The sequence below is a fragment of the Agrilus planipennis genome, unplaced genomic scaffold (genome assembly GCF_000699045.2).
Source record: "Agrilus planipennis isolate EAB-ADULT unplaced genomic scaffold, Apla_2.0 scaffold235, whole genome shotgun sequence".
In the NCBI taxonomy this organism is placed as follows: Eukaryota; Metazoa; Arthropoda; class Insecta; order Coleoptera; family Buprestidae; genus Agrilus; species Agrilus planipennis.
In genome coordinates, this window is record NW_020438970.1 from 90281 (window position 1) to 117214 (window position 26934).

General features: G+C 36.1%; 6 protein-coding genes and 1 non-coding gene across 8 annotated transcripts; 3 read left to right on the forward strand and 4 right to left on the reverse strand.

Moving 5' to 3' along the window:
• Positions 1-147: 147 nt before the first annotated feature.
• LOC108741673 (muscle-specific protein 20) lies at positions 148-10044 on the reverse strand. Its single transcript, XM_018476546.2, has 3 exons — positions 9859-10044; positions 1336-1547; positions 148-521 (listed from the first exon to the last, which is right to left on the reverse strand). Exons 1-3 carry the CDS (start codon positions 9886-9888, stop codon positions 209-211), a joined length of 555 nt encoding a protein of 184 aa, XP_018332048.1. The 5' UTR covers positions 9889-10044; the 3' UTR covers positions 148-208.
• On the forward strand, positions 3176-4567 carry LOC108741674 (muscle-specific protein 20). Its single transcript, XM_018476547.1, has 3 exons — positions 3176-3284; positions 3796-4083; positions 4138-4567. Exons 1-3 carry the CDS (start codon positions 3279-3281, stop codon positions 4351-4353), a joined length of 510 nt encoding a protein of 169 aa, XP_018332049.1. The 5' UTR covers positions 3176-3278; the 3' UTR covers positions 4354-4567.
• On the forward strand, positions 4654-20601 carry LOC108741672 (protein takeout). Its single transcript, XM_018476545.2, has 7 exons — positions 4654-6763; positions 6973-7121; positions 7962-8187; positions 8425-8574; positions 8866-9062; positions 20339-20492; positions 20552-20601. The coding sequence occupies exons 1-5, from the start codon at positions 6688-6690 to the stop codon at positions 9021-9023; spliced, it is 759 nt and encodes a 252-aa protein (XP_018332047.1). The 5' UTR covers positions 4654-6687; the 3' UTR covers positions 9024-9062; positions 20339-20492; positions 20552-20601.
• On the forward strand, positions 10609-10690 carry Trnal-aag. Its single transcript has one exon. It is a non-coding gene; the product is annotated as a tRNA-Leu (tRNA).
• LOC108741669 (ecdysone 20-monooxygenase) lies at positions 12397-14692 on the reverse strand. Its single transcript, XM_018476539.1, has 4 exons — positions 14578-14692; positions 13970-14483; positions 13370-13914; positions 12397-13312 (listed from the first exon to the last, which is right to left on the reverse strand). The coding sequence occupies exons 2-4, from the start codon at positions 14371-14373 to the stop codon at positions 12774-12776; spliced, it is 1488 nt and encodes a 495-aa protein (XP_018332041.1). The 5' UTR covers positions 14374-14483; positions 14578-14692; the 3' UTR covers positions 12397-12773.
• On the reverse strand, positions 14578-19233 carry LOC108741663 (cadherin-86C-like). Its single transcript, XM_018476534.1, has 3 exons — positions 18813-19233; positions 18492-18756; positions 14578-18019 (listed from the first exon to the last, which is right to left on the reverse strand). The coding sequence occupies exons 1-3, from the start codon at positions 19140-19142 to the stop codon at positions 14967-14969; spliced, it is 3648 nt and encodes a 1215-aa protein (XP_018332036.1). The 5' UTR covers positions 19143-19233; the 3' UTR covers positions 14578-14966.
• A 205-nt stretch (positions 20602-20806) lies between the features above and the next one.
• LOC108741662 (putative uncharacterized protein DDB_G0271606) lies at positions 20807-26214 on the reverse strand. Of its 2 annotated transcripts, none has more exons than XM_018476532.2 (3): positions 25965-26214; positions 25024-25352; positions 20807-24958 (listed from the first exon to the last, which is right to left on the reverse strand). In XM_018476532.2, the coding sequence occupies exons 2-3, from the start codon at positions 25344-25346 to the stop codon at positions 20872-20874; spliced, it is 4410 nt and encodes a 1469-aa protein (XP_018332034.1). In that variant the 5' UTR covers positions 25347-25352; positions 25965-26214; the 3' UTR covers positions 20807-20871. The 2 variants fall into 2 exon arrangements, with proteins under 2 accessions (XP_018332034.1, XP_025831163.1); XM_025975378.1 differs by lacking the exon at positions 25965-26214 and adding an exon at positions 25406-25828.
• Positions 26215-26934: the final 720 nt, after the last annotated feature.

Sequence of the window (26934 nt, forward strand, 5' to 3'; positions counted from 1 at the left end):
TTTTAATACAAAACAAGTTAGGAAAATGTTAAGGTAAATGCGTACTTATTAGATAAAATTTGTTTTTTAGTTTTTCAAATACCAAGTCTTTTCCATTGTAATATTTTTCCAAAACAANAATAAAAAAAAACATTTCGTTCGTTTTTGTTTTTTTTTCATTTGTTAAGTACTTAGCAACACGAAGTGGGGAGCAGCAGGGTTCTTAAATTTACTTTCCAAAGATGATTTTACGTGAAGCCCCAAAGTTTTGTCCAGACTGTGTAGCCCCCTTGTTGGACCCAGCTTGGAGTCCAATGATGGCCTCTCCGGCGCGCATTTGTTGCTCGGAGAAGTGCCTTTTGTTTTCGTCGGCTGGTTTGGGGCCCAAGAATGGTCCCCTCCATTCGGGGTGGCGATAGCACGTGCGACCAAGGGCATAAAGGCACTGATTAACCAGCGCTATGTTCTTAGCTTCGTACAGATCTGCTGCTTCAAACAAATCCACGTCAGGTACGCCGTATTTTGTTGCTGCACTCAAAAACCTTAAGACAAAAATATCGAGTCAAAAAAAAAATCCAGTTGATAAAAAAAACAATTGACTAACGCTGTTTCGTAAAACGTAATTATAATGTTGTAAACTTCAAAGGTGGGACACTATGAGTGACGAAAGGTAAAATTTTGGCAAGGAAATCGAGATATTTGTCACATTAGATGAACATTCCACTCTATTGTATTCATAGGTAGTGTTTTTAATTTTGGAAAACACGCAGTCTATTAAAAATTTTGAAAAAATAACAATAGTTCTCTCACACGCTTATGGGCCCATACACCTTACAAAACACATTGGTCACCCTAGAAAATGCGAGAAAATTGTGAAAATGATTCAAACTCATTCTTCGTAAAATTATTTTTTAATCACTTTGTATTTCGTGTTTTTTCATGTCATGTGTAATAAATGTTAAGATTTCTTAAGATTAAAAGGTTAATACGTTTTCACAAGGATTGATAGAAAAATTTTAGGGTCCTGTTCTCTTTATCCTATTCGCTGGGGAACAGGGATGAGGCTTGTGGAATCGAATGTATCTTCCAAGCAGGGGTTAATTTATTTTTCTTTTTTTTTGTTTTAGTATCAATTATTCTATGGTACCATAGCCAAATAGGGTAACTATTTATTCTAAATCTCTCTCTCTCTCTCTCTCTATTAAATTGCTTCTTGCTTCCCGAATTTGTTAATTCTACTAAAAATGAAGTGGTTTCGTTTGGCCAAAAATAAAAATGGTACCAAAGTAATTTCCTATTCTTTTTTTAACAGGTAGGTACTTCTTGGTGCCAAAATATATCATTAAGGGTACTTACTGTTGAATGTTATCCATAAATTTGTAATCTCCCCCGGATACATTGACTCTGGTGATGCAGCCCGGCATGAGACGGTTCATAACTCTGCAAAGTAGTACTCCATCCCTGAGAGCGTGCTCGTAAGGGATGTTTGGTGGAATCCTCTCGCCAGTAACCACCTGGATCCAGTTCAGGATTTCTTGTTCCTGTTCAGGATCACGTCTACCGGCAACCTATAATGATAATGATCCAAAAATTGATTTAAAATCGTACAGCCAATACGTAAAGGATTGTTAAATGGTTTAATTGTAATAATTTCTACATTTCTTTTTTGCATTTGCAATTGTATTGATTGGATTTTTTAAGAAATCAGTTAGTGGTTTATATTCATCAGGTTCTCTAGAGTCGCTAAAAATAAACCCCTTAATGTGAAAGAAGATTGAACATGCACAAATATCTACATCTCTAAATATAAAACAAAATCTGGAGGAAGTCGATGCTCTAAAAATCAGTATTAATGGATATGTGACCTAATTAATATACGGAGTGTTTATTAGACATACGGCGAAACGATAATTCTAATCCTAAGTATATTTATCCCTTTGATCATTTTTAAAAAGTTCTTTTGTTTCGAAGATTCGAGGCGGTAAAAACTGAATACCAAAAACGCTTAGAATAAGATTTTATGCATATTTTAACAACAGTTTTAATTACTTTTTAAAATCGATAGTTCACACTACTCTAGTGGAAAATGTGGAATGAAATAACATCGCTCTGTATCTTCAGATCAAAGATGATCAAAAGATTAAATATTCTTAGAATAACCCGTTCAAGTTTTGCCAAACGTTTAAAAATTACCCTGTAAGTGTATGCATCTTGGACATCGACTTTAATGGCAAAAATGGTAAAGAAAAACCTTTAAGATTACAAAGTTTTGTTTCATTTCATAAACGAACGCGTTAATTAAATTTGAATAGATCTCAATTTCAGTAAAATTTTATTTCCGAAAATAAATTGTATTCTACTCTCAAATTCTTCACGTCACGTCTCTCTTCATGCAGAAATATACATGTGTAACTTAACTAGTGGATATAAATGAGTTTTATAATTTTGAGAGGCGTATTATGACAGTCCCAAAATAAACGAAACAAACAATGCATGTTAAAAGGAAGAAGGTCTAGGACGTCAATGTCGAAACATTCATTGGAATGTAATCCAATGAATTAGATGCCAGAAGTCGTCAACGATTTGTATCATTGTGTTTAATAATAATATACCAAATGTATCAATAAATTTCGAAATGTAACCAAAACTACAGTACGTAATACTTATTAGATGTATTTTTGGTAGATCGCCTAAATAATAATAATTGCTATCTATCTGTATATACGAATCTGTAACGAAATACACCTGTTGATTGGGTGAAAGTGCCAAAAATACAACGATCAACATCTCCTACTTGCAGCGCCTGTCATAAACCAAAATAAATATGAATTCCATTAATCTGACAACATGTTTTAATCCGAAATTACATCCTAAACGTTAATAACAACATTGTATAATTAATATTTCTTATTGTCAATTAATCTGTCGGAAACAAGTGCTAGAAAACAAAATAGACGTACCTACAGGGAAAAACAAAAACAATTGATAAAACTTAACAAGGAATTATTTTGTTTTTAATTAAAGACAAGATGCAAACTTTTAGTTAAATGAATAATTTTTCATTTTAATTGGATTGGTTTCCAAAAAAGAAAAGAAATTGGTGAATTTTTTGGCAAGTGCCAATTAAAAAAGTATTGATTTTAATTATAGGCAATGATTTTATTATCTCAAAAATAATCCAGCTGATGCGAGTAACAAGTGTCCGACGCCCCCGCAACCAATTCGCTTATAGAGGCCCGCAGATCGGCGACGCCTCAGTTGCTAAACGTCGCGACGCCAAAACATAACGTCCCAATACCATGGCCGTAAGTATCCCATAAATTGCACAAACATAAAATAACGCCATAAAATAGAAAAAAAATAGCGATTGCAGTAAATCCGACAAAAATTATTGCTACTTCTATTTATCACACTAACACAAACAGTAGGTAGTGTTTTGTTTTTTGATTTTCGTATTTTTTTTTTTTGTTTCTACCATACCTATCCCTCTCGCTGTCTAGAGTTTTGTTCATTAACATTACAAAAGGAAAACAAAAGAAAACAAACAAATGAAAAATGAACGAAAAAATTATTTGTTTGAAAAGAAGAAAAATAACCGCTAGCAAAATCTTGAAAACGTTCTAAAAATAAAGTTCGGCCATCACGTTCAAACGCACGTCATACGCAACAAATGGAAGTAATAAATCGAACCTACAGTAGGTACTTAATTTCCAAAAATAACTGCGTTGCAAAAACAATTTTCGGAAATCTTAAAATCAATTTAACCCAAAATTAAAAAAGACTTTGTAATGACAAACGAAACAACAATAATTGCAGCCACGAAACAAGGAACAGGAACAAGAGGTCCTTAACTGGATATTCGCCGTGCTTGGGGAACCAGTTCCTAGCGGAGATTACGAGAATATCCTTAGGGATGGCGTCGTTCTGTGCAATCTAATGAACAAATTGGCTCCCGGCTGCATTAAAAAAATCCAAACTAAAGGAACAAATTTCCAACTTATGGAAAACATCGAGCGTTTCCAGAAGGCCGCGAAAGCCTACGGAGTACCTCAGGAAGAAATATTTCAGACTGCTGATCTTTTCGAGAAGAGAAATATCCCCCAGGTAAGGGCGTCTAAATAAACTCCCTAATATGTTAAAAACACATACGTTTTCTAGGTAACATTAAGTTTATACGCCCTTGGTCGTATTACACAGAAACATCCCGAGTTCAAGGGACCATCTTTAGGGCCCAAGATGGCCGAAAAATGCGAACGTCAATTCACAGAAGAGCAACTACGTAGTTCAGAGGGACTTCTAAATCTCCAAATGGGCTACAACAAGGGTGCATCCCAATCAGGTCATGGTGGCTTTGGAAACACCCGCCATATGTAATTTTTAAGTTTTATGTATTTACGTTATTTTTTATTATTCTAAATAAATAATTTTTCTTAAAACATTTTAGCCAATAGGTATCTACCTACCTAACACTAAACAAAATGTACCCATTTGTTTGTAAATAGCGGACATTGCATTTGTTAACAACATTTCATCTTAGTGTAATATAAATAATAATTGTATGTAATAATAAAAATAATTCTTAAAATTCTGTTTTTCTTTTTTTGTTTTTCGTCAATAATGCTCAACCCGTTTCCCTTATATAACCAAGATGAATATCGATAAATGTTTGCCTATAATCGAACTATGTAATTACGTGAAATTTTAATACGAAAATCTAGATCAAAAATCAACAAATCCAAATTTTCAATTAGATTTATATTACCACAGTATTAATTGTAAAAGTTTTTGTATAATTAGTATAGGAAGTATATAATATTTAGATGTCCAATAAATGCAATTTAAGGATTTTGAGGATGTTTTATACGTTATGAATTTTCGCTTGTTCGAAATGAAAGGAAAAAATGCCTTCAAATTTCCGAGTGCTACATTCAAAAAAAGCAAAACAAATGATGACCGTAATTGTGGAATCTTAAGCAAGCATCAAAAAATAGCCCGAATTTGCTTGAAAATTTTCCAAAAATAATAATTCTATTTACGTAATACACACTTCACTTGGCACCAGTCCATTATTTCGATGTGTTGCCTTAAAAGTAACGACAACACGAGAAAATCATAAACATTATTTGTATACAAAATCATAATGCTATCATTTCATCTATGCAATCATTGCTACGATGATTATTTCAATTATCATTCACATCAGTTGTCTTAAAACTATTACAATTTAGGATTCGTTTTACGTATAAAACAAAATTCAATTTTTAAATTTATTTGTTTTGCAATTGTTTGAGTATAAGTATAATCTTACTAATCATTATACTTGGCCATAAATCAGATATTTTTTCAATTTCCGTTGTTAAATGTGTATCACTTTGTCCTCTGTCATATCTGGTGTTACATAGCCTTGAAGTTCTTTGTAGGACAACGATAAGACATTATACTTAACAGTACTATCATAAAGATTAAAATTTTGATAAATATAAAGATGAATTTAAAAAACCACTTGGTAAAACTTCACAAAATCTTTATTTAAACTTTTCCGATTTTGATTTGGATTTGACTTATTTTGTTAGTTAAATGCAATTAAAAATTTTGTGAAGTGATGTTATCTTTTATTTATTTTCTATATTAATTTAAAAAACATTTCTCCTGCGAAACATCATTATCGATTAATTAAATTTTGTTGCCGAAATTTGCGCGTCTATCCTGGTTATTTGCTAAAAAACAAAGCTGTTTATTCTACTTTTTGAGAAATTATCATAACAAACTATCTTTCGTTAAGGTCTATAAATATAGCATGATTTACAGCATTAAACATGGCTAAAATGTAAAATCTAAAAATATTTCCACTGAACTAGAACTGTTAATGAAATTTGGGCAGCCTAAATGTCTATCGATGTGGTGTTCGCAATCTTAAAAATACGTGGCCTTATTTTGTTGAAAAGTAGCGAACTATTAAGAAAAACAAAATTAGAGAAAAACAAAATAGGATCGAACTTAACAACTCAAACAAAAGCAGCTTATTTGAAACAAATGATAAAACAAATTGAAACTGTACATGATATATATATACAAATTTAATTAAAATTATGTTTTTGAATATTATGCCAATTTCGATTAATAAATAAATGAAGCCATTAATTTCTTCTACTTTCAAGTTGCGCATTTTCGCCCTGAAAATACATTTAGTTGTAATATGAGTACAGAGTGTTTAAAAATACTGCACTTATTCATTCGCATAAAATTTGATGTTCGTGTGGTTTCTGCCAGATTTCAACATGACGTACGTACAGAGCGTTCAAAAATACGTGGCCTAATCATTCCTCAAAAATTTGAAACGCCGAAATTTTAAAACTTACTGATTCTCGCAAAAGAAATTCAAAATATTTAAGCGTTGCAATTACTGGGTACCAAAACAATTGCTTGTGTAAAATAAAAATAAAAAAGAAAGCGGAAACAAAAGAAAGTATGCATTTCAGATTGTTGTAGGTAAACTTCCAGTATGGATTAATAACCGAGCCTTTATCTTATAAACTGGTTTAATGGCGGAAGTGGAAAAGTATGCAATCTTCCTAATGAGGAATCAATTGAATGTGTTACCTAATGATTGCATAATTTCTTACATATGGACCAGAAACTGTCGGTGAGTGAAAGTATATGGTTGTTCGCGGTCAGTTTTGTTAGTATCACACAACAATAAGTACAAACATGTCTAATGTATTCGGTCTTTTTGCCGCATTCTTGCTAAACTTGCATATTGTCTTTGGCATTATTGATAAACAGCGTAAGTACCTAATTTAAGTACACATTTTGCTTGCTTCTTTTTGTTTGTCTGCTTGCCAAACCCTTCTTTCAAACTGGGTCAGACGAAAGACCCAAAAGCGCAGCATAAACAAGAGGTTTTTTTATTTTCAAAAAATTCGCCAAAATAATAAAGAAAAGTTGTTACAACTTCTACAGTATTGATCTAGACATTGGATATATTTATTTCAGCTGAGTTCGTACAAACGTGTAAGATCAAAACTCCCGATTTCGTAAATTGTTCCACACATGCGGTCCAAGGATTATTCCATCGATTTCCTAAAGGATTGCCAGAAATCGATCTACAGCCACTTGACCCATTAGAAGTTCCCGTAATAAAAGTGAGTTACCTCATAGCAAAAAAGCGGTGTGCCAAATAGTATATAAGTTCATCTGTTTGTAATGTTCGCATTTGTTTATTGCTTTAGCAATTGTTAAAAAAGACACTAAAAGGGCGAAACAATTGCCAAGGGAATATAGAATACTTGATTTTGCATTGAAAATAATTTCAATTATTAGTAAAATCGATTAACAAATAATATAAACTCGCCAATATTATGGTATCATTGACCAATAGCATAATTAACCAGATAAAAACAAGGCCTTATGTTTCCAATGACATTACTTATTGCATCTTTAATTTCAACACATTTAGGTCAAATGCTTCTTTGGAAACCCAGTTAAGCTTAAAAATAGAGTCAAACGTCGTATTAACGTAATGTTTAATCGTGGAGCGATTCAACGATTATATTCACAGGTGTAATTAAGCGCAAGTTTTATTACAAAAGCACTACAATTAATATTAATTTCGAACTTTTGCGCTTTGTACGTGTAATTTTGCAAACTGTACTGCTGTGCTGGTTTGTACACGATTAGTTTGAATAATAATCCTAACGACATCATGTTTGCTCATTTTCAAGAAAGGAAAATCGCCGAGAGCGATTGCTTAAGAAAATATGACCCTAAAACTAGCGTCATGACCTCATGTAATAAAAGTCTAAAATGACTTGTAGTTTAAACGTAGTCGGCACGTAAAAAAAAAAGAAAGTAAATATTACTAAAAAGACTTTCAATTACTGCATGAAACTAAAACGTGAACGAAAAATTTTTTCGTAGTAAAAGAAAAACAATCGATTGTATAACAAATTTTGTTTTTGATGCCTGTTTGTTTCTCCTTTTAGATTTTACAAGGGGACGGACCTGTTAATGTGAACGCATCCTTGGCAAATGTAACTGTTGTAGGATTTGGAAAAACAAAAGTCCTTGAAAATTTCGTGGATGCCAAAACACACGATTTTTATACCCGCTTACATTTACCAACACTGCGAATCGACGGACAGTACGTCCTTTTAGGGCGAATTTTGGTCATTCCCATCAGAGGTCATGGTTCATGTTGGTTTGAAGCCAGTAAGTTCAAAAGATTCGTAAATATAAATAATATACTGGTGGTAAGCAAAATTGGTCTTCGTCTTGCAGTCAGACCAAGACTGTATTTATACTAGCAGACGCAAGACCAAAACCAAGACCAATCCCAAGACCGTCTTGGTCTTGCGCCAGCTTTGCTTATCACTATAACATACCCGGCGCATCCACCAAAACTATTTCGAATATGCGTTTTCTTATTCTACATCATACTATTTTTAGGTGATCTCGATATTTTTGTCAAAAGTGACGTCGATCTGATAAAAAAAGAAGATTTTCACTTCTTTGACGTCAAGAGTTGCCATGTTAAGTTCAGTATTGGTGGTTTGCGACTTTATATGGGCAACCTTTTCGATGGAATCAAAGCCTTAGGTAAAAACAATTTTTTTTGTTTAACTAACTTCTTTTGTTTCAATAAATAAAAAGGTAGTAAAACAGTCGTAAAGGGACCATATTATTTTTAACTTGTTTGGTCGTGAAATCGAACAGAAATTTTGGAAATAAACGCGGTTTCGTAAACAAGCAGCCAGGTTGTTGTAATTCCCTTCAAATCGGCTAATTTTAGTCCATTATTGCCTCTGATTTTGGAAACAACGACGCATTTACAAAGCTTATTTTAAAACGCGAAATTTACAACTCGAAATATTGATGTTGTTATTTTAGAGCGATCTACCAACGAATATTTGAATGCCAATTGGAGGCCGGTCGCGGAATCGTTGAATCCAATTCTGAGCAAAACTATAGAGGACATTATGCTGGAAATTTTAAAGAAGGTTTTCGACAACATCCCCGCGGACTTTTTCATAGGAGATTTAGATTAGAAACTAAACTATCTGAGTAAAATAGAGTTCATCAGCAAGGTAAGTAACATCACGCAAACAGGTATAATTTAAATATAGAAAATCTGACATACTTTTCCTTACGAATGTCTGAAATTGTTTCAACTACGATATATTAATAGAACCAAACTGACTCATCTCAAAACGCAAACAAATATACAATTCAATTCATTGCAATTCATGTGTAATAACACTTGTCCAAAAATTATGTGTAATATCTGTAATTTTTAAGATATGGTGTACAGTATTTCAAAAATATGTGTAGATATGTAGTTCCTTTACTTTATGGATAATACAATGTTTTAATTTTTTTATCAAATCTTTTTCATCTTGAACCGAAAAGTGTGCCAAAAATAACATCTCACCTACATCAGCAAAGAACAGTGAAATTTTTTATTAGACGCACTTTTTGTATCAGAATCAAAAGAAAACTATTAAGCGCATTTTCTTTAAATTCCAAAATCGAATCGCAAAAGTTACTTTTACTTTTTCATTCAGTTTCAAACAAAAGATGAAGCATCAACAACAATCCAAAAAAAGTTGAAGCTTCCATAACAATTGAAACAATAGTTAAAGCGCGTAAAACAACTGAAAAAAAAAGTTGATGTGTTCATAATAATCAAGGAAATAGTTGAAGCACATAAAACAAAAGTAAGAATTTTCAGATAATCGAAACACAGTTCGATTGTTTTGAAATGGCGGTCAATTTTGTATTTTATGAATTAATCATCGTGCAAGGATGCGGTTGCCAAAATTTCGCATAGATCGCTACACGTGACAGGAAAAGTGGAAAATAAATCGGTGAAAAATTACTTACTTGCCAACGAGGTCTAGAAGGTCCAGGCATTTTGTCTGTTTTCGGTAAAAAAAAAAGTCGCGATCGTCACCTCTGTGTACCTTAGCTCACCCTCAAGAGTGTCTGGTCAACTAAACCTGTGGACGGGAGTCGCACCAGCTCTTATACACCAGGAATACGCCTAGTGCGTCGGTTACGGCGATGTATCCAAAATTTATTACGAATGAGAAAAACTGTTTACGAAATTTTGAGACGTAGGTAAAAGAATGATTCACTCAGAACGATGACAGGCGATTTTTACCGCTGCGGGACAATATGTCGCCCTTTTGTGACGCATGTTATTATTCAAAATCGGTGATAAACCAAATACCAACGACCCTTTACTAGGTAGATTTATTTTTGATACTTAGGTACCTTAAAAATTGAATCGAAATTGAGTGTCAAATATTAATGAGCAATTCGAAAACGTTTCGCCTAAAAATAAAAAAAAAACAAAAGGATGCGTTATCCCTTTTCAAACGAAAGGAATTGAATGTATTTAAATATTAAACATATTTTATTTTTTATCGCGAATTAATGAGCTCAAGTAGTTTTATCGCTGATATTCCACCCTTAATTTGAGTTACAAAAAACTTAAAAAAAAAATTCGGGTAAGTACCTAATAATTATATCTATAGAAATCTATAGACTACACCTTGTGCATGCTTATTTCAATGGATTTAATACTGAATTATTCAATTTCTGAATCGGCGGCCCCTTGGCCCGCAATCTGGTAGCGTGGCCGAGCGGTCTAAGGCGCTGGTTTAAGGCACCAGTCTCTTCGGAGGCGTGGGTTCGAATCCCACCGCTGCCACGTTTTTTTTTTTAATATAAGTATAAGCATCTGATATGAGTAAATTAAAGAATTCGATTATGATTATGGTGTTAATTATATTGTGAAGAACTCTGAAGAATTATTGGGCAAGAAAATCAGTATCTTCGTTTATAATTTACTTGGTGACAATTACGCCCTTATTATAGGTGACTCGCACTCTCAAAATCAGTAATCAGTAATCAGTAATATAGGAATATTTGGAATAACATAAAACATTTCTTTCCTTTCTAATTTCAGTTTAATTGAATTAAGGATACTATGTTTAGATAGGAATATGACTCGCAATCATCCCCTTGATGATTGCAAATTCCTAAAAGCGTGTAAACGATTTACGTCGCCTGACGCAGTTAGTAGAATCATTGGGAATTACATAAAACAACCCCTTCCTTTCTAACTAACGTTAATTAAACTAAATATACTATGTTTCGTTAGGAATATGACTCGCAATCATCAAGGGGATGATTGCGAGCACTTCAAAAATTCTTAAAAGCGAGTAAACGATTTACATCGCCTGGCGCAGTCAGTAGATATTCAACGACGTAATTCGAAATTCATTCCTGATTTCTTGTTTGTAATAATAATACGAAATAACTTCGTAATGCCCTCTATTGACTCACATCAAAGAAAATGCATAGTATCTGTATCACTTTGTGAGTCAAACGGTTAATGCAACTCACAAGCAAATATAATTGTAAAAAAAGCAAACGAAATTGTAAATTAGGAAACGAATCTCCCAATTACTTAATTTTAATTTATCGAAAACTAATTAATGATACTCTCTGCATTTCAAGTTCATTAACTTAAGCCACATGAGGTGGGTTTATATTATTATTAATTATGCTTTAACAAGATTATGACTCGCAATCATCAAGAGGACAATTGCGAGTATTCCAAAAATTCAGTGTTCTTGTAAGAACACAATTTAACATCAGGAGTGGGATAGCAGGGTAACAGAACCCAAATTCATTCCTAATTTCTTATTTGTAATAATAGTGCGAAATGGCTTTATGTCGCCATCTATTGACTAGTATCAAAAAGATCCATGCTCCCTTATAACTGAGAGTATTTTTTAAATGACTCATGAATCACTGTTACACTGATCAGAGTCAATCAGCCGAAAGGAGAGTTATTGAAATTTTAGTTACTGATGATAATTACAATAGCTAAAAGAAACGAATTATTATTTAACATAAAAATCAGTTTTATAATTTAAAGACTCGCAATTCTGATAATTGCCCCATTTTTATTTTAGTTGACTCGCAATCAACAAGTTGTTGAATGCGAGTATTCCTAAGATTGATTTCAATTTACCTTCGAAAATTGTGATAAGAACGGTTTCGATCAAGAGTTGTTTATTCCTAATTTCTTATTTGTAATAAGAACATAAAATGGTTTCACATTGCCATCTATTGGAACGTATCGAAAAGCCTTCGCATTTCATTAATACTTTGAGAATATTTTTTTTTTATTAATACAAGCATGTATAAATAAATGACCTTATCAATGACAAATGACTCATCAGAGTCAACCAGTAGAAGGGAGAGGAGATGATTTATCTCAAAACATATCCCGAACCACGAGGCGGGTTTCCTGAAAGAGAATCCTAATATAATCCTCTTTTTAATTAATCTAGTTTTAGGGTTTATGTGTTATATTGAAACAATTAATATAATCTTACAATTTCTTTATTTGACCTTCGCAAAAAGTATAGTAAGTTGATAAAAAATATCGATAAAAATATACTATTATTTAATATAAAATGCAGTCTCATCGATTTTGCATATTCTTCTTAACAACAATAATTATATTAATAGTAATAATGGTAAAATGGAATGTAACTAGTTTCACCTTCTTTTTTATGAACTACCTACATAAGTATATAAAATAGTAAAAGTACAGAACACATAAACGTTGTAAGTAAATTAATTAACACACAAAAATTATTGCTTCCTGAGTTAAACATTATTGCTTATTCGACAATAACAGAATCACAATATTAACAACAAACAATCAACTGAACATAAACATTTTTTAATGGGTACGTTCTCTGTTAGTAATTAAATCAAGTATCATCATGAAAATAGATTGAGGTAGACGATTTAGGGGCTAAGAGAAATTCGAAGACAAGCTCCAGCGGTTCCTTGCATTCCAACTTAAAGTGTTCCATTATAATTTCCAAAGCAACGGTAACAACCATTTCAGAGAACCTCTTCCCCGGACATATCCTTTTCCCAACCCCAAACGGAGAAATCAAAAACGCATTGAGACTGTGCACATTCGCACCTTTTACTTCATTCAGCCATCTCCCCGGGTCGAATTTTTTCGCATTTGGAAAATATCTCTCGTCACGACAGGCAATGCCAGTATGACTCAGTACAACCGTTCCAGCTTTCAAATTGTACCCTGATAGTTGCAGGTCCTTGTCTAAAATACGTGCGATACAGGGGGCTGTCGGTATTACCCTGAAAGACTCGTAAACGCACGCTTTCGCGTACGAATTTGAGCCATTCTTAAGGTGCTCCTTTAGCGTCTTTTGAACGTCTTCATTTGAACCAATCAAATGAAGAAGAAAGATCAATGAATTTGCTAAAGTGTGGATACCTGTAACAACATTACTACTTTTAATAAATAATATCCTTCAAGGATTTTTAACCGAACCTGCTGCAATAAAATCGACGATAACAGTCGTCTTGTCCTTTTCGTCGACTGGAGCATGCAAAACAGACTGGAAGACAGCACTATCCTGCGTGGAATCATCCGCTGTTTGAATAAGTTCAGAGGCAATTTGGTAGATCTCGTTCTGGGCCTTTACAAACTTTGAATATGATTCAGTGGGGACCAGTTTCCAAAAGGGCAGTCCATAATAGGTGTCCCTGGAGGCTAGAAAATGTTCCTTAACCGCTCTAGAAAGTCTCTTGGACTTATCAGATAACTCATTGGACAGCAAAAATCCCATCCTGCGCCCCAGTACTAAAGCACAAGTAACTTCAAGTGCAAATCGTTCAGCTAATACATGAACATTTTCAATTTTTCCAGTGTTTGATCGATTTTGTTTAATTAGATCACACCATTCATGTAAGATGTCTTTAACGACGGGGGTAAACTCGGAAATAGTGCGTGTACTGGTGAGTTCTGAGGTCAAATGTGTCCTCAAGTGATGCCAAGTTTCACCCTGTTCATTTACCAGGCCTAGTGAAGAATACCTGGAAAATCAGTCATTAATAATTGTTGTCTTAAGACAATTAATTATTACATTACCTATCTGGTAGATTCTTCCTGTAATGGACGACGATTTCAGTGGGTGGTCTTAGAGGGTACTTGCCAACAGATCTTAATACTTTTTCTATATCTTCCCGTTCCTTTATGCTCACAATGGGATAGTTCCAAAGTGCTTCTTCTTTTATGATAGGCCCATATTTTGCAAACAAGACCTCGTACATTTCGTGAATTTTCTCGAATTTGTATCCACCAATCCAGGAGTATAACCATCGTGTACCAAAGAAGGGCAAGGGCACTGGCCCAGGAATATCATACACACCTTTTTCTACTACATCCTGTCTTTTATTAACACGTTTCCAGATATACCAGTTGCACATGAACAGGGTAAATATAAGCACCAAAATAGAAGGTAAATTAAGGGGGTTCAAAATGGTCTCAATCATTGTCAAACAAGGAAAAAAGCTTGTTTTATGAAAAGGATTTCACTAATAGAGCATCATCTACGATATTTGTTATCTGGTAAGTTGTTTTTCACCATGATTTATTGCTTTTTCTGTAACAAACATTATCTTTAAAACAAATAATACTTGGAGAATAGTGTTTGATGTTGTTTAAATCTTAAAAGATTCTTTAATTTTAGTGCATACCAGTTATTATTGCTGCACCTTTTCACTAATTATAACAATTTATTAAATTGTTTATCCTATATTAATGCACTGTTTTGATTGTATATTGATTTCCTTGTTGTAGGTTGCATCATGACGTCTATTTAATTAAAGGTGTGCAATCAAAACAAACCATAGTTACGTCATATTTCACATACCTGCTTACAATTACATTAAATACAGTGTGTCACAAATGAAGAAATAATTTTAAACAAATGTGAATTCTTTATTTTAACTTATTAGACTTACAGTTATTGGTATAAAAATGTTTTCGTTGTAATGCTTAACAAATGTTATACATACTGTATACTTGTACAATGAAAAAGAAATCAAAATGGAGATAGGTATGTTTTTAAAAAATTTAATAAATTTCAAGTTGGGGTACTACTATCAGGCAGTAATTGTTTCGTTCCTATGTCCTCATAAGCTATAGAAAATATGCTTTTCCTTTGAGTAATTGGAGGCTTTGCAAGAACAATTCCAGAATCTACATCTTCATCATTTCTCCTCGGTTCGAAACGATGTTCTGAATGTTGAATTAAAGGATGTCTTTGCTTCCTGGAACTCTTACTCGAACTGGTTCCAGAAGATTCTGAAATCCCACCCTTCGGTTTTGCTTGTTTTAGTAGTGGATCCACCACTTTCACAGACTTGGAGTCTTCTTCCTTATTTCTGGTGATGCCCGGCCTTTTCGACTTATTGTACCATTCCATATACCTGGAGGCTCCCCTTTTACTTTTGGTTTTCACCTTTTCCTCCGATAAATCTAAATTACTTTGAGATTTCGCTTTCAACTGCGATTTGGCTTCGGACATTTTCGATAGATCTGTCTCAGATCTGTATTTTTGAGCCTGCTTAGAAAATCTGATTTTGCTCTTCCTTGGACGGTGGTCTCCTTCTTCCAAACTATCACTGGAGTATTCGCCATTATCCTTTCTATTCCTTTTCTGCTGCGATTGATCCTTTTCAGTAGATTCGCTTGCGTCCAACGAATTGAATATTTCAGTTAGAATTTCCTTGTTGATTCCCAACTTTGAAACGTCCGTCCTGGATATCCCATTTAGAAGAATCTCTTTCAAAACCCTCCCTCTCAAATTGTCAGTGCTTCTGAACACCCCTTGTGCTTCAATTGGTTCAATATACTCTTCAGATTCTTCACGTATTGGAGTTGTAATTTTTCTTCTAATCTCCAATGCACGACGTCTTCTCTCCTTCTTTTTCCTACCCCGTAGCCTGGTCAAAAGAATTTCCTCTTCTGCTTCACTGCCATCACTGGCGTCGTTATCTGAGTAAATTTTTCTTTGAGGAGGACGTAATATATACAGTTCCTCTGTTTGCGTTCCAGCATTCCTGTCAGTTTGAGTTCCAGCTGGCAGAGACTGGGTCTCTAAGCGAACTTCCCGTTCTCTTTCTAGGATTATTTGCCTCAAGAGACTATTCTGCTGTCTCAGGACAGCTTCCAAGTTTTCTTGGCCTTCGTACGCCCTGTGGGATTCATGGGGCAACGTTCCAACCTTCACTTGATGGGAAGTTCCTTGTTGATCCATAAATCTCTTTAGAAGAATATCTTTACCGCTATCAACTAAATTATTTTGATTGTCTACGAAGTATTGTCTTTGGGCTTGTTGTTCACCCCCTCTGGTTATCAATCTCAATATGTCAGCGTTACCTTCACGAATATAAAGATGGTCCCTATCCAATGATTCCCTTTTGTGTGCCACTTTTCTTCTGAGGTCCCTGTCGGAGCCCCGCTCCATTTCGTGACGTCTCAGGGAATCCACTTCGTTATCGACTATAACACCTTCTGGAGACCACGCTTCTCTTCTTCCAAACCATTCAGCTACTTGGACTGATTTGTTTTCGTTTCCATTTCCCGCGTCTTGCACGTTTTTTTGGACGGTTTCGGAGGCAACAATTTTTCGTTTGTTTGGCGGAACGTACAGTGGACAGGGCTCGCAAAAACAGCACAAGAGAAGAACGATTGCGAGCAACAATAGCAAAGTCAGAATCAGAAACAACCACCACAAGTTATCTGATGCTCCAGCTCTTTGAATTTCGACATCTTTCTCGTTGACTGTTCGAGAAAAAAGTCTTTGAATTCGATCAATATCCACAAAGGCGTTTGCGGGGTACCTTATAGAGGCAGTAACAAGACTCTTTTTAGATCTATCGTTCGTGTTATAGTCTGTATAAGGTTGGATGTCTTTTATTGCAACATCCCCCCCAGTTAGAGTTCTCAACTTTTGTTCGATACTTTCGGGGTTTTGATTTATTCCAGGAACAATGAATGTCACAGGGTATGTTCTACTGTCAGGGGGATAAATCCTGACCTCAGTATCGCTCCACAGTCTTGGAACTCCTCCATCGTAAGCCCTGGCTTTTAGAACCACCAGCTCAGTTGTACCCCAAGATCCCCTTAGTGTTAATTCGCCCGTGTTGGAGTCTAGGGTAACGTTATCACTTGAGGGAATAAGTTCATAATGCACTTCGTTGTTAGGGGAGGTCACGTCTAAATCTACAGCTTTTATGAATGCCGTCGAAGTGAAACGTTGCTTTTGGGTGTCGACTATGAATTCGTAGAGTTCTTTCTCAAATTTTGGAATTTCATCGTTTACATCTAATAAATGTAAAGACAGCTGAGTGGTTGCTTTTAGACCTTCACCGTCTTCATCAGCTGCTTCAACTGTGAAAATAAAGAACTCGGTACGTTCGGCATCGAGACCTTTAGAATCGGCAACAGATACAAGTCCGGAAGTTGGATCCAATCGGAAGAATTCGCTTCCGGGACCTAACAATTCTACGTATCTAACTGTCCCGCCCAATCCAGTATCCACATCAGTTGCACGAACGTGAATAACTGTTGTTCCGACATCCGCATTCTCTACCACTTCCGCTTTGTATTCTGCTTCGTCAAACACCGGCGGATTGTCATTAACATCCACCAGGAATATCACCAATTTCGCTGAAACTGAGTGATTCCCCGTCTTAAACTCTCTGGCAACTATCACACATTCGACCGATCTTCTGGACTCATAATCCAACAGGTGATTATCGCGAACGACGATGTTAAATTTGGATCGATTCTCGATAACCGAAGGGGTGACTTCGAATGTCCCGTTATTGTTATCCAACTCGAGAGTGAGGACTTCCCCTGGCTGAACTATAAGTTCGATAGAAGAAAGATTGAGGCTGGTTCCAGGTGGAGAGTTTTCCTCCAATCTGGTCGTAAAGCGGGAATTGCTGAAATGTGGGATATCCCAGACCGGAGGGGGAGGAATTAGGGCAACTTTAACAGTTGTTGATTGAGCAGCGGGTTCCTTAGCGTTTGTGCGTATTTCTTCAGCAATAATGGAAAGAACTATTGGAGACTGACCGTCGGTTCGGGCTTGAAGTTCGACCAGCGGTCGAGCTAAACGTAGCTCACCTGGAAAATAAATTCGAGTAACCAATTGACCCTACAAGCTACAAGATAAAATCTTTTTTACTCTCCCTACGTAAATATCGTGATAGGCAGGGTTTCAGTATGTTGACCCCGGTAATTGCGAAAACTTCTGTCTAAAGATTTACAATTAAGCAATACGGTCACGCAAGCACGCCATCCGATTACCTGTTTAACAATTCAAAACGTTTAACCACCACCCAATGAAAACATTTGACACAAAGGGCTAAAAAAACATTGATACTTTTTACTTAGGTAGATATCAGAAACAAAAGTAGACCATGGCTGAAGTAGTTCACGAGAATTCGCGTCAATCATACCTAAAGTTTCTGGTTTTTGATGGTTATCGTAAGGGTTAACTGTGAAATCGATTACAAACTCATTATTTCTTACATACATATATGTACGAGAATTTCATTAATTGTACACGTTTACACACAAAATCCTTAATAATTACCTGCATTTTCCGATAAAACGAAAAAGGAAGCAAACGGATTTTCTTCTGGAAGTAATCCATACCGGATATCCCTCGGATTTCCCCGATCTCCATCTTCTGCGCGTACTTTCATAACTAGGTCTCCCGGGTGAAGGTCAGAATGCAGTTCGGTCACAGGGGGTGCCAGGGTAAAGACCGGTGGAGTGTCTTGTTCATCCAAAACGGCTACTACTAATGGCCATCCTACAATGTTTCTTGTGTCGTTTCCCGGTTCAGTCCAAACATCCTAGCATCAAAAATTCTTGAATTAAACTCCAAAAGTAACCAGTTTCTTGCACTCACATTTGCCAATATGGAAAGATAGTATAAATTAGTGGTTTCGTAATCCAATTGACCTGAAAGAAGTAAAGTCCCTTCTGAGCTTCTCTCTTGTACGATTCTTTGACGCAGAGTGAATTTGGGGGATCCCCACACTTCCAAAAGGACTGGCCTTTCTTTGGTTTTATCTCCCTTTGCGATCAGAGTCCCCAATTCGGTATTCCTTGGAGCTGATTCGGATATAGTTAGTAGGGATGGCGCTCCCGGGAATATTTCACCAAAGGGTGTTGTGGCATTCGTTGCCCTAACAATTACAGTTAATAATTTTGTCTTCCACCTAATATAAAGCTTCATCAATCCTTCATCTTACCTAAAGGAGCAACGCATCCTAGCCGTTTGCCCACTAGGATTCCTCACCACTATCACAAAGTCGTAGAAAACTCCCGCTTCGAGATGTCTTTGAACGACCACGTTGCTTTGACAAACCGAATTAAAACGGGAACAATTCAAATTCTCCACGTTAACAACAGTCGATTCTTCTTCGAGGGTGAATTTTAATGGGTAATTGAAGGAAGTGTCGGAAGCTCTTAGACGATATATAACCGATCCTATAGCAGCGTCTGATGGTACCAAAATTCCCGACATAAAAGCGGTAGGATCGAAAACGGGAACGGGGATGACGAAGAAAAAGTTTGAAAACAAGTAGAAAATGAAAAACATTTTCAAAATTTATTAATTTACGTACTTGTACTTCCTAAACTTTATTAGAGGTAAAAATCGTTTTTGAAGCTAGTTCTGTTATGAATTTTTATTTTTTTGTTATAAAAATGTGGGTGCCATTTGTGTTTTTTCATAATTCATACTTTGTTTTCTTTTTTCGCAAATTTTGAAACGCGTCTTCACACCTCGATATGAAGGACGACTAAGTGCCTAACGTGGTAGCGCAAATCGAAAATCAAACTGATGGTCAGTTTCCTTTAACCCCCATAAAGGGGCTAAGAGGGTGGTCATCTACTGGTCATAGTTGGTCGCCAGGAGACATTAAGCATACAAACCTCAGGAGAACCAATCGATTCCCTAAGGTGGACATCATTAGCATATTTTCCACCGTAAACTGCGGTATTTCCAGGGAAAAAATGATGTCATGCTTTTGCAAGCTTTATTTAAAAAAATTGCAAAGCGTTCGTAAGTCCTTGTGGAAAAAATTGACCGTGAAACATAAATATTGTTGTGTTTCGTATACACAATTTATTCAAATGTAATGTTTTATTCTGTAAAAAATCTTTAATGCTGGAGCAATTACAGAAACAATTCACTTAGGTACTTGTTTTATAAGAAAATATTCAACATTGCAATATTGTACATATAGATTTAATGCTTTGTATTCTGGGTTGAATTAGAAACTTTTTAGCTTGAATTGGCAAAGATTATAAAGTTTCAGTAAAAGTTCGTTAATCAAAGCAAAAGTTGGCAAATATGGCCGCCCTTTTCACCCTCCAGATCAGTTCAGATTGTATTAATATGATCACTTCTCAATGTGTTTTGTTTAGGTAACGTGTGAAGGAGTGAGGTTATAACATTTTAAACCGGTGGCAGTTGTGCAGTTTTTAGATAAAAGTGTAATTACTTGTGTAAAGTGCAGTTTTAATAAGTGATTTTAGTGTACCATGACTAATTTGGAGCCTGTTCATGCTCTTAATTTAGGTATATGACATGCCACTGTTATTGTATTACTTTTTTACAATTGCTTTTCTTTGCTTCAGATTTGCCACAACAGCAGAGCTTTGTGAGATTTTACGAAAGTCTACCCAAAGTAAGTTGTTTTTAATGTTAATAGTGTATTAAATTTGATATTGCTATTTGTTACACCCCACACTAAAGTATTTGTCAATGCTTGCTTATCGTTAGGGTGGTTCTGTAAATGTAATTAAGAAAGTGTAATGTTTTTTTGTTTAACTAAGCAATAACAGCTAGTCAGATTTAACAGATTGTTACACATTATTAAAGAAGCACTAATATAATAATTTAAAAAAAGTTTATTTCTGAATTATAAATACAAAATGTTATAAAGATATATTCTAACTTAATACCCTACTGATGTACGTATGCTTTTTGCTAGTTTAGAAGTTGCTACTTTAGCTTGGTTGTATGTATTCTCAAGTTTACTTCCTACTTTTTTCCAAAAACCTGGACTCTCAGTTTGCTCAGGGATTGCAAATTGTTCAACATCAGATGTAGGTGCAATTGTTGGTTCCACTTCATAATGTTCATCGACTATTTGACCACTAAATGGGCTACCTGCTCGACCCCTGCCACCTTTAACACCCCCGTAGCTCCTTCTGTTGTTGTTTGCATCTAACACCAAAGCGTGTTGTTTCTCTGTTGTTAAAGAGTAAAATTCGTCAGCTCTTCCAAAATTATCTTCCAACTGGCCTTGATTTGCATAATTTACTTTTGGGGTGGTTTTGGTGACACCCAGGTGCTCCGTCTCTAATTCATATTGAGATCCCTGACCCACGGTGTAACCAGGGCGAACCACATTACGTGTAGAATAACTGTTGTGGCCAAAATCGTATTGATGAGATTGCCTTTCGTTATGATAGAATTGATTGTCGTTCCTTATTGAACCGGAAACCGTAGGTTGGACATGATCCAAGTCCTCAACTTGTTCTTGTTGCTGAGTTAGATCGATTGGTCTTGTGTTTTGCCTCCTGGTCCCGCTTGTTTGACTTCCAATTTGCAAAGATTCAAAATTGTTTTGATTCTCTGTCCTTTGGCTGTCATCCCATAAGGAGCCTGAAACCGTAGGTTTCTGTTGGACTTGGGTCAAGTCTTCAACCTGCTCTTGTTGTTGATCGAGATCAGAAGGCTTTTTGTTATGTAGTCTCCAGTTTCTGCTAGACTGACTTCCGATTTCCAATTTTCCAAAATTGTTTTCGTCTTCTGCCCTTTGTTCGTCTATACCAATAACAGAAAGAGGTTTGGGATGAATTGGTTTGAACGTGGTTGTGAAATAGTCGAATTCTTGTTGCTGAGTTAGGTCTCGGCTTTGCTGTCCGAAATCAGTGGACTGTTGGTTCGATAAGTCTTGGGAAGAAAAATATGAGGTTCTGGGTTTCGGTGTAGTTGATCGCCAAGACAGACCACGAGCTGATTGCTGCAAATGATAGTCTTGTGTTTGTCTCTGTTGAGTCAAATCTTCCACTTGTTCTTGTTGTTGGGTTAGATCTTCTCCTTGGGCATCGTAATTATTATAGGTTGATCCGGAAATCCCCCGAGTTGGAGATGAATTGGTCCTGGATGGAGTCCGAATGAGATCGCCGGAAGTTGGTTTAAACCCTGTTTGATAATTAACGTAAACTGGTTCCGGTTGCTGTTTTTGCGTTAAATCATCCACTTGTTCTTGCTGTAGGGTGGGATTAGTAACTTGATCGTTATATCTGTTAGTCCTTAAATAGCTAGGTTTATAGTTGGTTGATGGATAATTCCGTGTAGGAGTTACGTCTTCATATTGCCAGGAATTAATCGGTCTTGTGACAACAGGTTCGTTGTTTGGTCTTTGCACCAGATCTTGTTGCTGAGTCAAATCTTCTACCTGCTCTTGCTGTTGCGATAATCCTACCGTCTGATCGTTACGTCTGTATGTTGGGTTACTCATCCATGTAAATCCACGTGATGGATTGTTGTTTTGATAATTTCGTAACGGAGCTTCAGATTCTCGATGTTGTTGTTGTTGTACCAAATCATCTGTTTGCTCCTGTTGTTGAGTGAGATCTTCCGTGTCTTGTTTGTTTTGTTTATTTCTGTTGTCAGATGTTGTTCTCAAGTAACCTGATTGTAGAGAGTGTGCTCGTCTTTCTTGTTGCTGGATGAAGTCTTGGTTTTGAAGTTGAACTTGTGCTAAATCTTCTACTTGTGCAGTTTGTTGTGTTAGATCGCTGTCGTCTTCAACAGGATTGTTGGTATGCGGTTTGGCATTGTAACTAGATGGGTAGTTTCTCAACGGAGCGATGGATTCTGGTTGTTGTACTTGTTGGGTTAAATCTGCCGTCTCTTCTTGCCGTTGTTGTGTCAGATCGTCTGCTTGAGTGGCAGGTTTGTTGAATGAAAAGACTGGTCGTGCGTGAATCCTTTGCTTTGCAGGGTACGTTCGTTTTGGCGGTCGAGGTGGTTGATTTGATGAAACCTCTTCCCTTTCTCTTTGTACTCCCTGTTCATTGGTACTAATATCTCCCCTGTTGGTCTGTAATTTGCCAAATACTTCAGGATTTTCCTGTTGTTGCGTAAGTTTGTCCAAGTCCTTTTGTTGAAGAAGTTCAGTTTCTTGGACTAAATCTTCAACATCTTCTTGTTGTTGGTCGGGTGTGCTTCTCACTGATCTACGGTAAGAGTGGGGATCGTCTCCTTGGGTGTCACAATCTTCCTCGTACGTTAGACCGGAACCGTAATTTTGGGAATACGACTTGGACGGGTACTGGGACAATTTGGCCGATTTGTAACCAGAACTAGCGCTGCTGGAACTGCTGGAGCTGGAATAGTAGCTTTGCTGATGGGCCATACCTCGTTCCAACTGTTGCATGAGTTGACTTTGGAGGCTGTCCCTTAATCTTTCCAGTTTTTGTTGCATTTGCTGTTGATCTTGGGAACCGGATCCGCTGCCAGTTGCAAAGAAGTAAGAACCACTTTGCGTTTCTACCCTGTAATGTTTCCGTAAGCTGTCGTCCAACTTGTTGGTGAAGTTTCTTCGTAATTCGTCTTGGAGTTCTGCAAGAGTTTGCTGATAATTCGGACGATCCTGTTGACTGTAGGACATCATGTGTCTCAGTTGTTTTTCTTGTTCTGTAAGGGCGGATTGGAGTTGCCGCGTCAAATCTGTCTCCACTTCGTTGGCCACGACGTTTAGACCTTCCTGATAATCAGATGGATAGTAGCTGCCGGAGTTTTGGTTGTACGACGCGGATGCCGAGTGGGAAGAAGAAGACGAGTAACCTCCCGCGGATAAAGGCTGAGGTCTTACAACAGGTTGATAGGATTGATGGGATTGGGATTGTTGTTGATCTTGCTGCTGCTGTTTAACGTATGAAGCTCGTTGTACAAAGTTATTGTATTTTTGTCTGAAGCTGTTTTCGAGTTTTCGGATTAATTCGTTGCGGATTTTCTCTTTCTTTTCTTCCAACTCGTTTACTCTGAAGACCGGTCTGGAATCGACGTACACGTAAGAATCTCGTTCCTCATATCGTCCGTAGTTCTTTCTAAGTTCGTCTTCCAACGTTTCTGTTAAGTTACGAACGAGTTGATCGGTGAGCTCGTTCAGCTGGCCGCTGTAATCAACGTTGAAACTGCTGCTGGAGCTGTAAACTTGCGAACTTTGCTCATTGAATTGCCTATCGACCTCCTGCAAGGCTGACTGCAGATTTCTTGCCACTGTATCTTCAACCCTCGACGTCACATCAGTAAGAGGGACGTAAGTTACTGTGGTGACGACGGGTTGGCTTACGTGTTGTGGATATTGGGATTGATATCCCGCTTGGTAGCTTGCGCTGGAGTCCCAGCTTGAGCTTTTGGTGTTGTATGCAGGAACAGGAACAGGGGCAGGAACAGGAGCAGGAGCTGGTGCTCTATATTCAAGCACTGGTCTGTAAGAGACCGCTGGTCTGTATCCGTACTGAGTCTGTACGCCTTCCCTCAATTCTTTTAGGAGATCTTGTTCGACGTGTGACTTCAGTTCCTCGAATTCTTGTTTAACTCCGCCACTAGACGTGAACGGATATGGGATTGAGGCCGTCTGAGATCGGTATTGATTGTTGAGGGCCTCTTGGAATTGTCTTGTTAGGTTTTGTCGTATTTCGTCTTCCAACGTTTTGAAATCGTAATTGTTGTAGCTTGAGCTGCTGCTAGCGGAGAACGCGGAATGGGCTTGGTGTTCGTTTCTAATGGCGGATTGAAGTTGACGGGACATTTGTTCGTGTAGTCTTCTGCTCATGTCTTGAAGTTGGGCGTTTGTTGTTGGGACAATGGCGTAACCAGCGTGACTTCCAGCTGAATAACCTCCTCCGGTTGCCGAATAACCTCGCGAAGCAAATTGGCGACTCTGGGAGGAAGACGAAGCCATGGAATCGAAGTTACTGGCATCTTGGTAACCACTGCTCAGGCCTAGATTACCTCCGTATCTGTAAAATTATTTATTGTTCTTATTTCTTCTTCATATGTTTTGGTTAATTTGAGATATACTGACCCTCTGGATGAATAGTCTCTGTTATTATAACCGTATCCAGAGTTACCTTCTTGACCGTACATAAGGCTACCGCTGGTTCCTTGGTTTTTGAACTTTGGGTTTTCGTATTCCGTATGAGAACTGTGAGAGTCTACTTTGGGCTGCACGCGACCGTCTAAATCTCCATGTTTCGAGTAAAATGCCTCATCTCCTTCACTCCTTTCCAGTTCATTATCACGATAGGATTCTGCTTTCCGGGAATATTGCATTTGCTGGTGGAAGTAACCCTCGGGTTTTCCCAGGGCGCAGACCACGAGGGCGCACAACACCACGGTCCTTTGCATGTTGTTCTAAAATACGAAACACTGTCTTAATGTTCAAATGCGAAATATGTTTTTGTTACTTAATTATTACGAGAGTTAAGACAAAGCCGTATTTTTATCTTGGAGTGTACATGATAAAATATCTTCGGGGCTATAGGTCAGTCGTTTTCCGAAAAGCGAAAACATTTTGAATAACAAGAAAAGATAGACGGACACTAGCACTTGTTATCGTCTTTATCTATGTAGTAACATATAAAAAATATTGCGGAATTTGATGTTCTACTGCATTCGGCGTTTGTTTTTGGAATTTATCGAAAATTTATGTTTAGTTAAATTGGTATTATCGCAATATGTTACGTGAATCGGGTCAATAAAAACATCGTGTGGGTCATCTCAACATATTTCTTGTTCGCAGCAATTTTCGAATTATTTATGACTTCAATAAAATTGAGCTCAATTATTGCGATGGTTAATTAAATATTAACCTCTACATTTCAATACCGCTGAAAAAAATGTTGAGGAGTATTTAAATTAATTAAATTTAAAAAAAAATGAGAATAGCAACTATTAAATTCGTAGTGTATAAAAAAACATTTATTAGGTAATCAATTAAGGAAAATGCATTTAAAAATTACTTACACTTTTTCCCTTTTCACTTTTCTAATGTCCGAACAGTTTTTTATGTGAAAAGTTTTTCTGAAGTTACACTAGTCTGATTTTATTTACTAACAATTATTTATACTTTGCATTATCTGTGTTTCTGCCCCACCAACAGAACCGTCACATTAATTCCAATAACTGTTTAATTACAAGCAAATAATATCGAGAGACCGTAATTTTTGGTCCTGTTGCTTTTCCAAAAGTTTGGCGGAAAATACGAATTTCACCGTAGCGTCAACAAATTTATATCTATCTACCTTTGTGTATTTATAATTTATGTACTTTTGCGATGAGGTAATGAGTATAATTGTACTGTATTCATGAACTAAAGAAGGATTTGTTGCCATTGTAAACTATGACCAACACGGTTGGGTCATCTGAATATGGAGCTAAATGTCTCAAAAATGTCACAGTTCAATTCTTAATACGATAATATCGTTTTTCTTATTTTCTTCGTACATTTACTATTATAATAATTACGCAGAATCAGGATACACTTTTTTATACCATGTATACGCATTTAGTTATGTATTTTATCAAAAATATTTTAAGCAATTCGAAAATATTTTGGTTCGATTGTTTTTTTATACTGGCTTTTCCAAATTTGCCAATTCGGTAATATTTTATCAGTTTGTGGAAGTAAATATTACTAACAGAAATTTTACATTTGCTTTATAATTCCTAAAATTGATTTTTGTTAACGAAATTTTGCATTGCGTATGTTTACTTTTATTAAAATTTCCAATAGCTGAGTCGGTTTGCCTATAATATTTATTAAGTACATATTCGTTACGTAATATAAACCGAGTTTTAATTTTTTATTGACTAATTTTTAATTGCTATTCCAGATTTCTCAAAGATATATTTTTTTCATCCAGCAGGTATATTACTTTATTGGCTTATTTTAAATTAAGAATAGATGAACAGTATTCTAGATGATTTATCCATA

Coding starts and splice junctions, on each gene's coding strand:
- LOC108741674 (XM_018476547.1), top strand. Junction 4,084..4,137: donor AGAAGAGAAATATCCCCCAG/GTAAGGGCGTCT, acceptor TACGTTTTCTAG/GTAACATTAAGTTTATACGC.
- LOC108741672 (XM_018476545.2), top strand. CDS start 6,688: ATGTCTAATGTATTCGGTCTTTTTGCCGCATTCTTGCTAAACTTGCAT. Junction 6,764..6,972: donor TGGCATTATTGATAAACAGC/GTAAGTACCTAA, acceptor TATTTATTTCAG/CTGAGTTCGTACAAACGTGT. Junction 7,122..7,961: donor TAGAAGTTCCCGTAATAAAA/GTGAGTTACCTC, acceptor TTCTCCTTTTAG/ATTTTACAAGGGGACGGACC.
- LOC108741673 (XM_018476546.2), bottom strand. CDS start 9,888: ATGCCTGGACCTTCTAGACCTCGTTGGCAA. Junction 1,548..9,858: donor CTTCTAGACCTCGTTGGCAA/GTAAGTAATTTT, acceptor TTATCATTATAG/GTTGCCGGTAGACGTGATCC. Junction 522..1,335: donor TTTATGGATAACATTCAACA/GTAAGTACCCTT, acceptor TTTTGTCTTAAG/GTTTTTGAGTGCAGCAACAA.
- LOC108741669 (XM_018476539.1), bottom strand. CDS start 14,373: ATGATTGAGACCATTTTGAACCCCCTTAATTTACCTTCTATTTTGGTG. Junction 13,915..13,969: donor AGGAAGAATCTACCAGATAG/GTAATGTAATAA, acceptor CTGATTTTCCAG/GTATTCTTCACTAGGCCTGG. Junction 13,313..13,369: donor CGTCGATTTTATTGCAGCAG/GTTCGGTTAAAA, acceptor ATGTTGTTACAG/GTATCCACACTTTAGCAAAT.
- LOC108741663 (XM_018476534.1), bottom strand. CDS start 19,142: ATGAAGCTTTATATTAGGTGGAAGACAAAATTATTAACTGTAATTGTT. Junction 18,757..18,812: donor ATCTTTCCATATTGGCAAAT/GTGAGTGCAAGA, acceptor TTTTGATGCTAG/GATGTTTGGACTGAACCGGG. Junction 18,020..18,491: donor CGTTTTATCGGAAAATGCAG/GTAATTATTAAG, acceptor TTTATTTTCCAG/GTGAGCTACGTTTAGCTCGA.
- LOC108741662 (XM_018476532.2), bottom strand. CDS start 25,346: ATGCAAAGGACCGTGGTGTTGTGCGCCCTCGTGGTCTGCGCCCTGGGA. Junction 24,959..25,023: donor AGAGACTATTCATCCAGAGG/GTCAGTATATCT, acceptor ATAATTTTACAG/ATACGGAGGTAATCTAGGCC.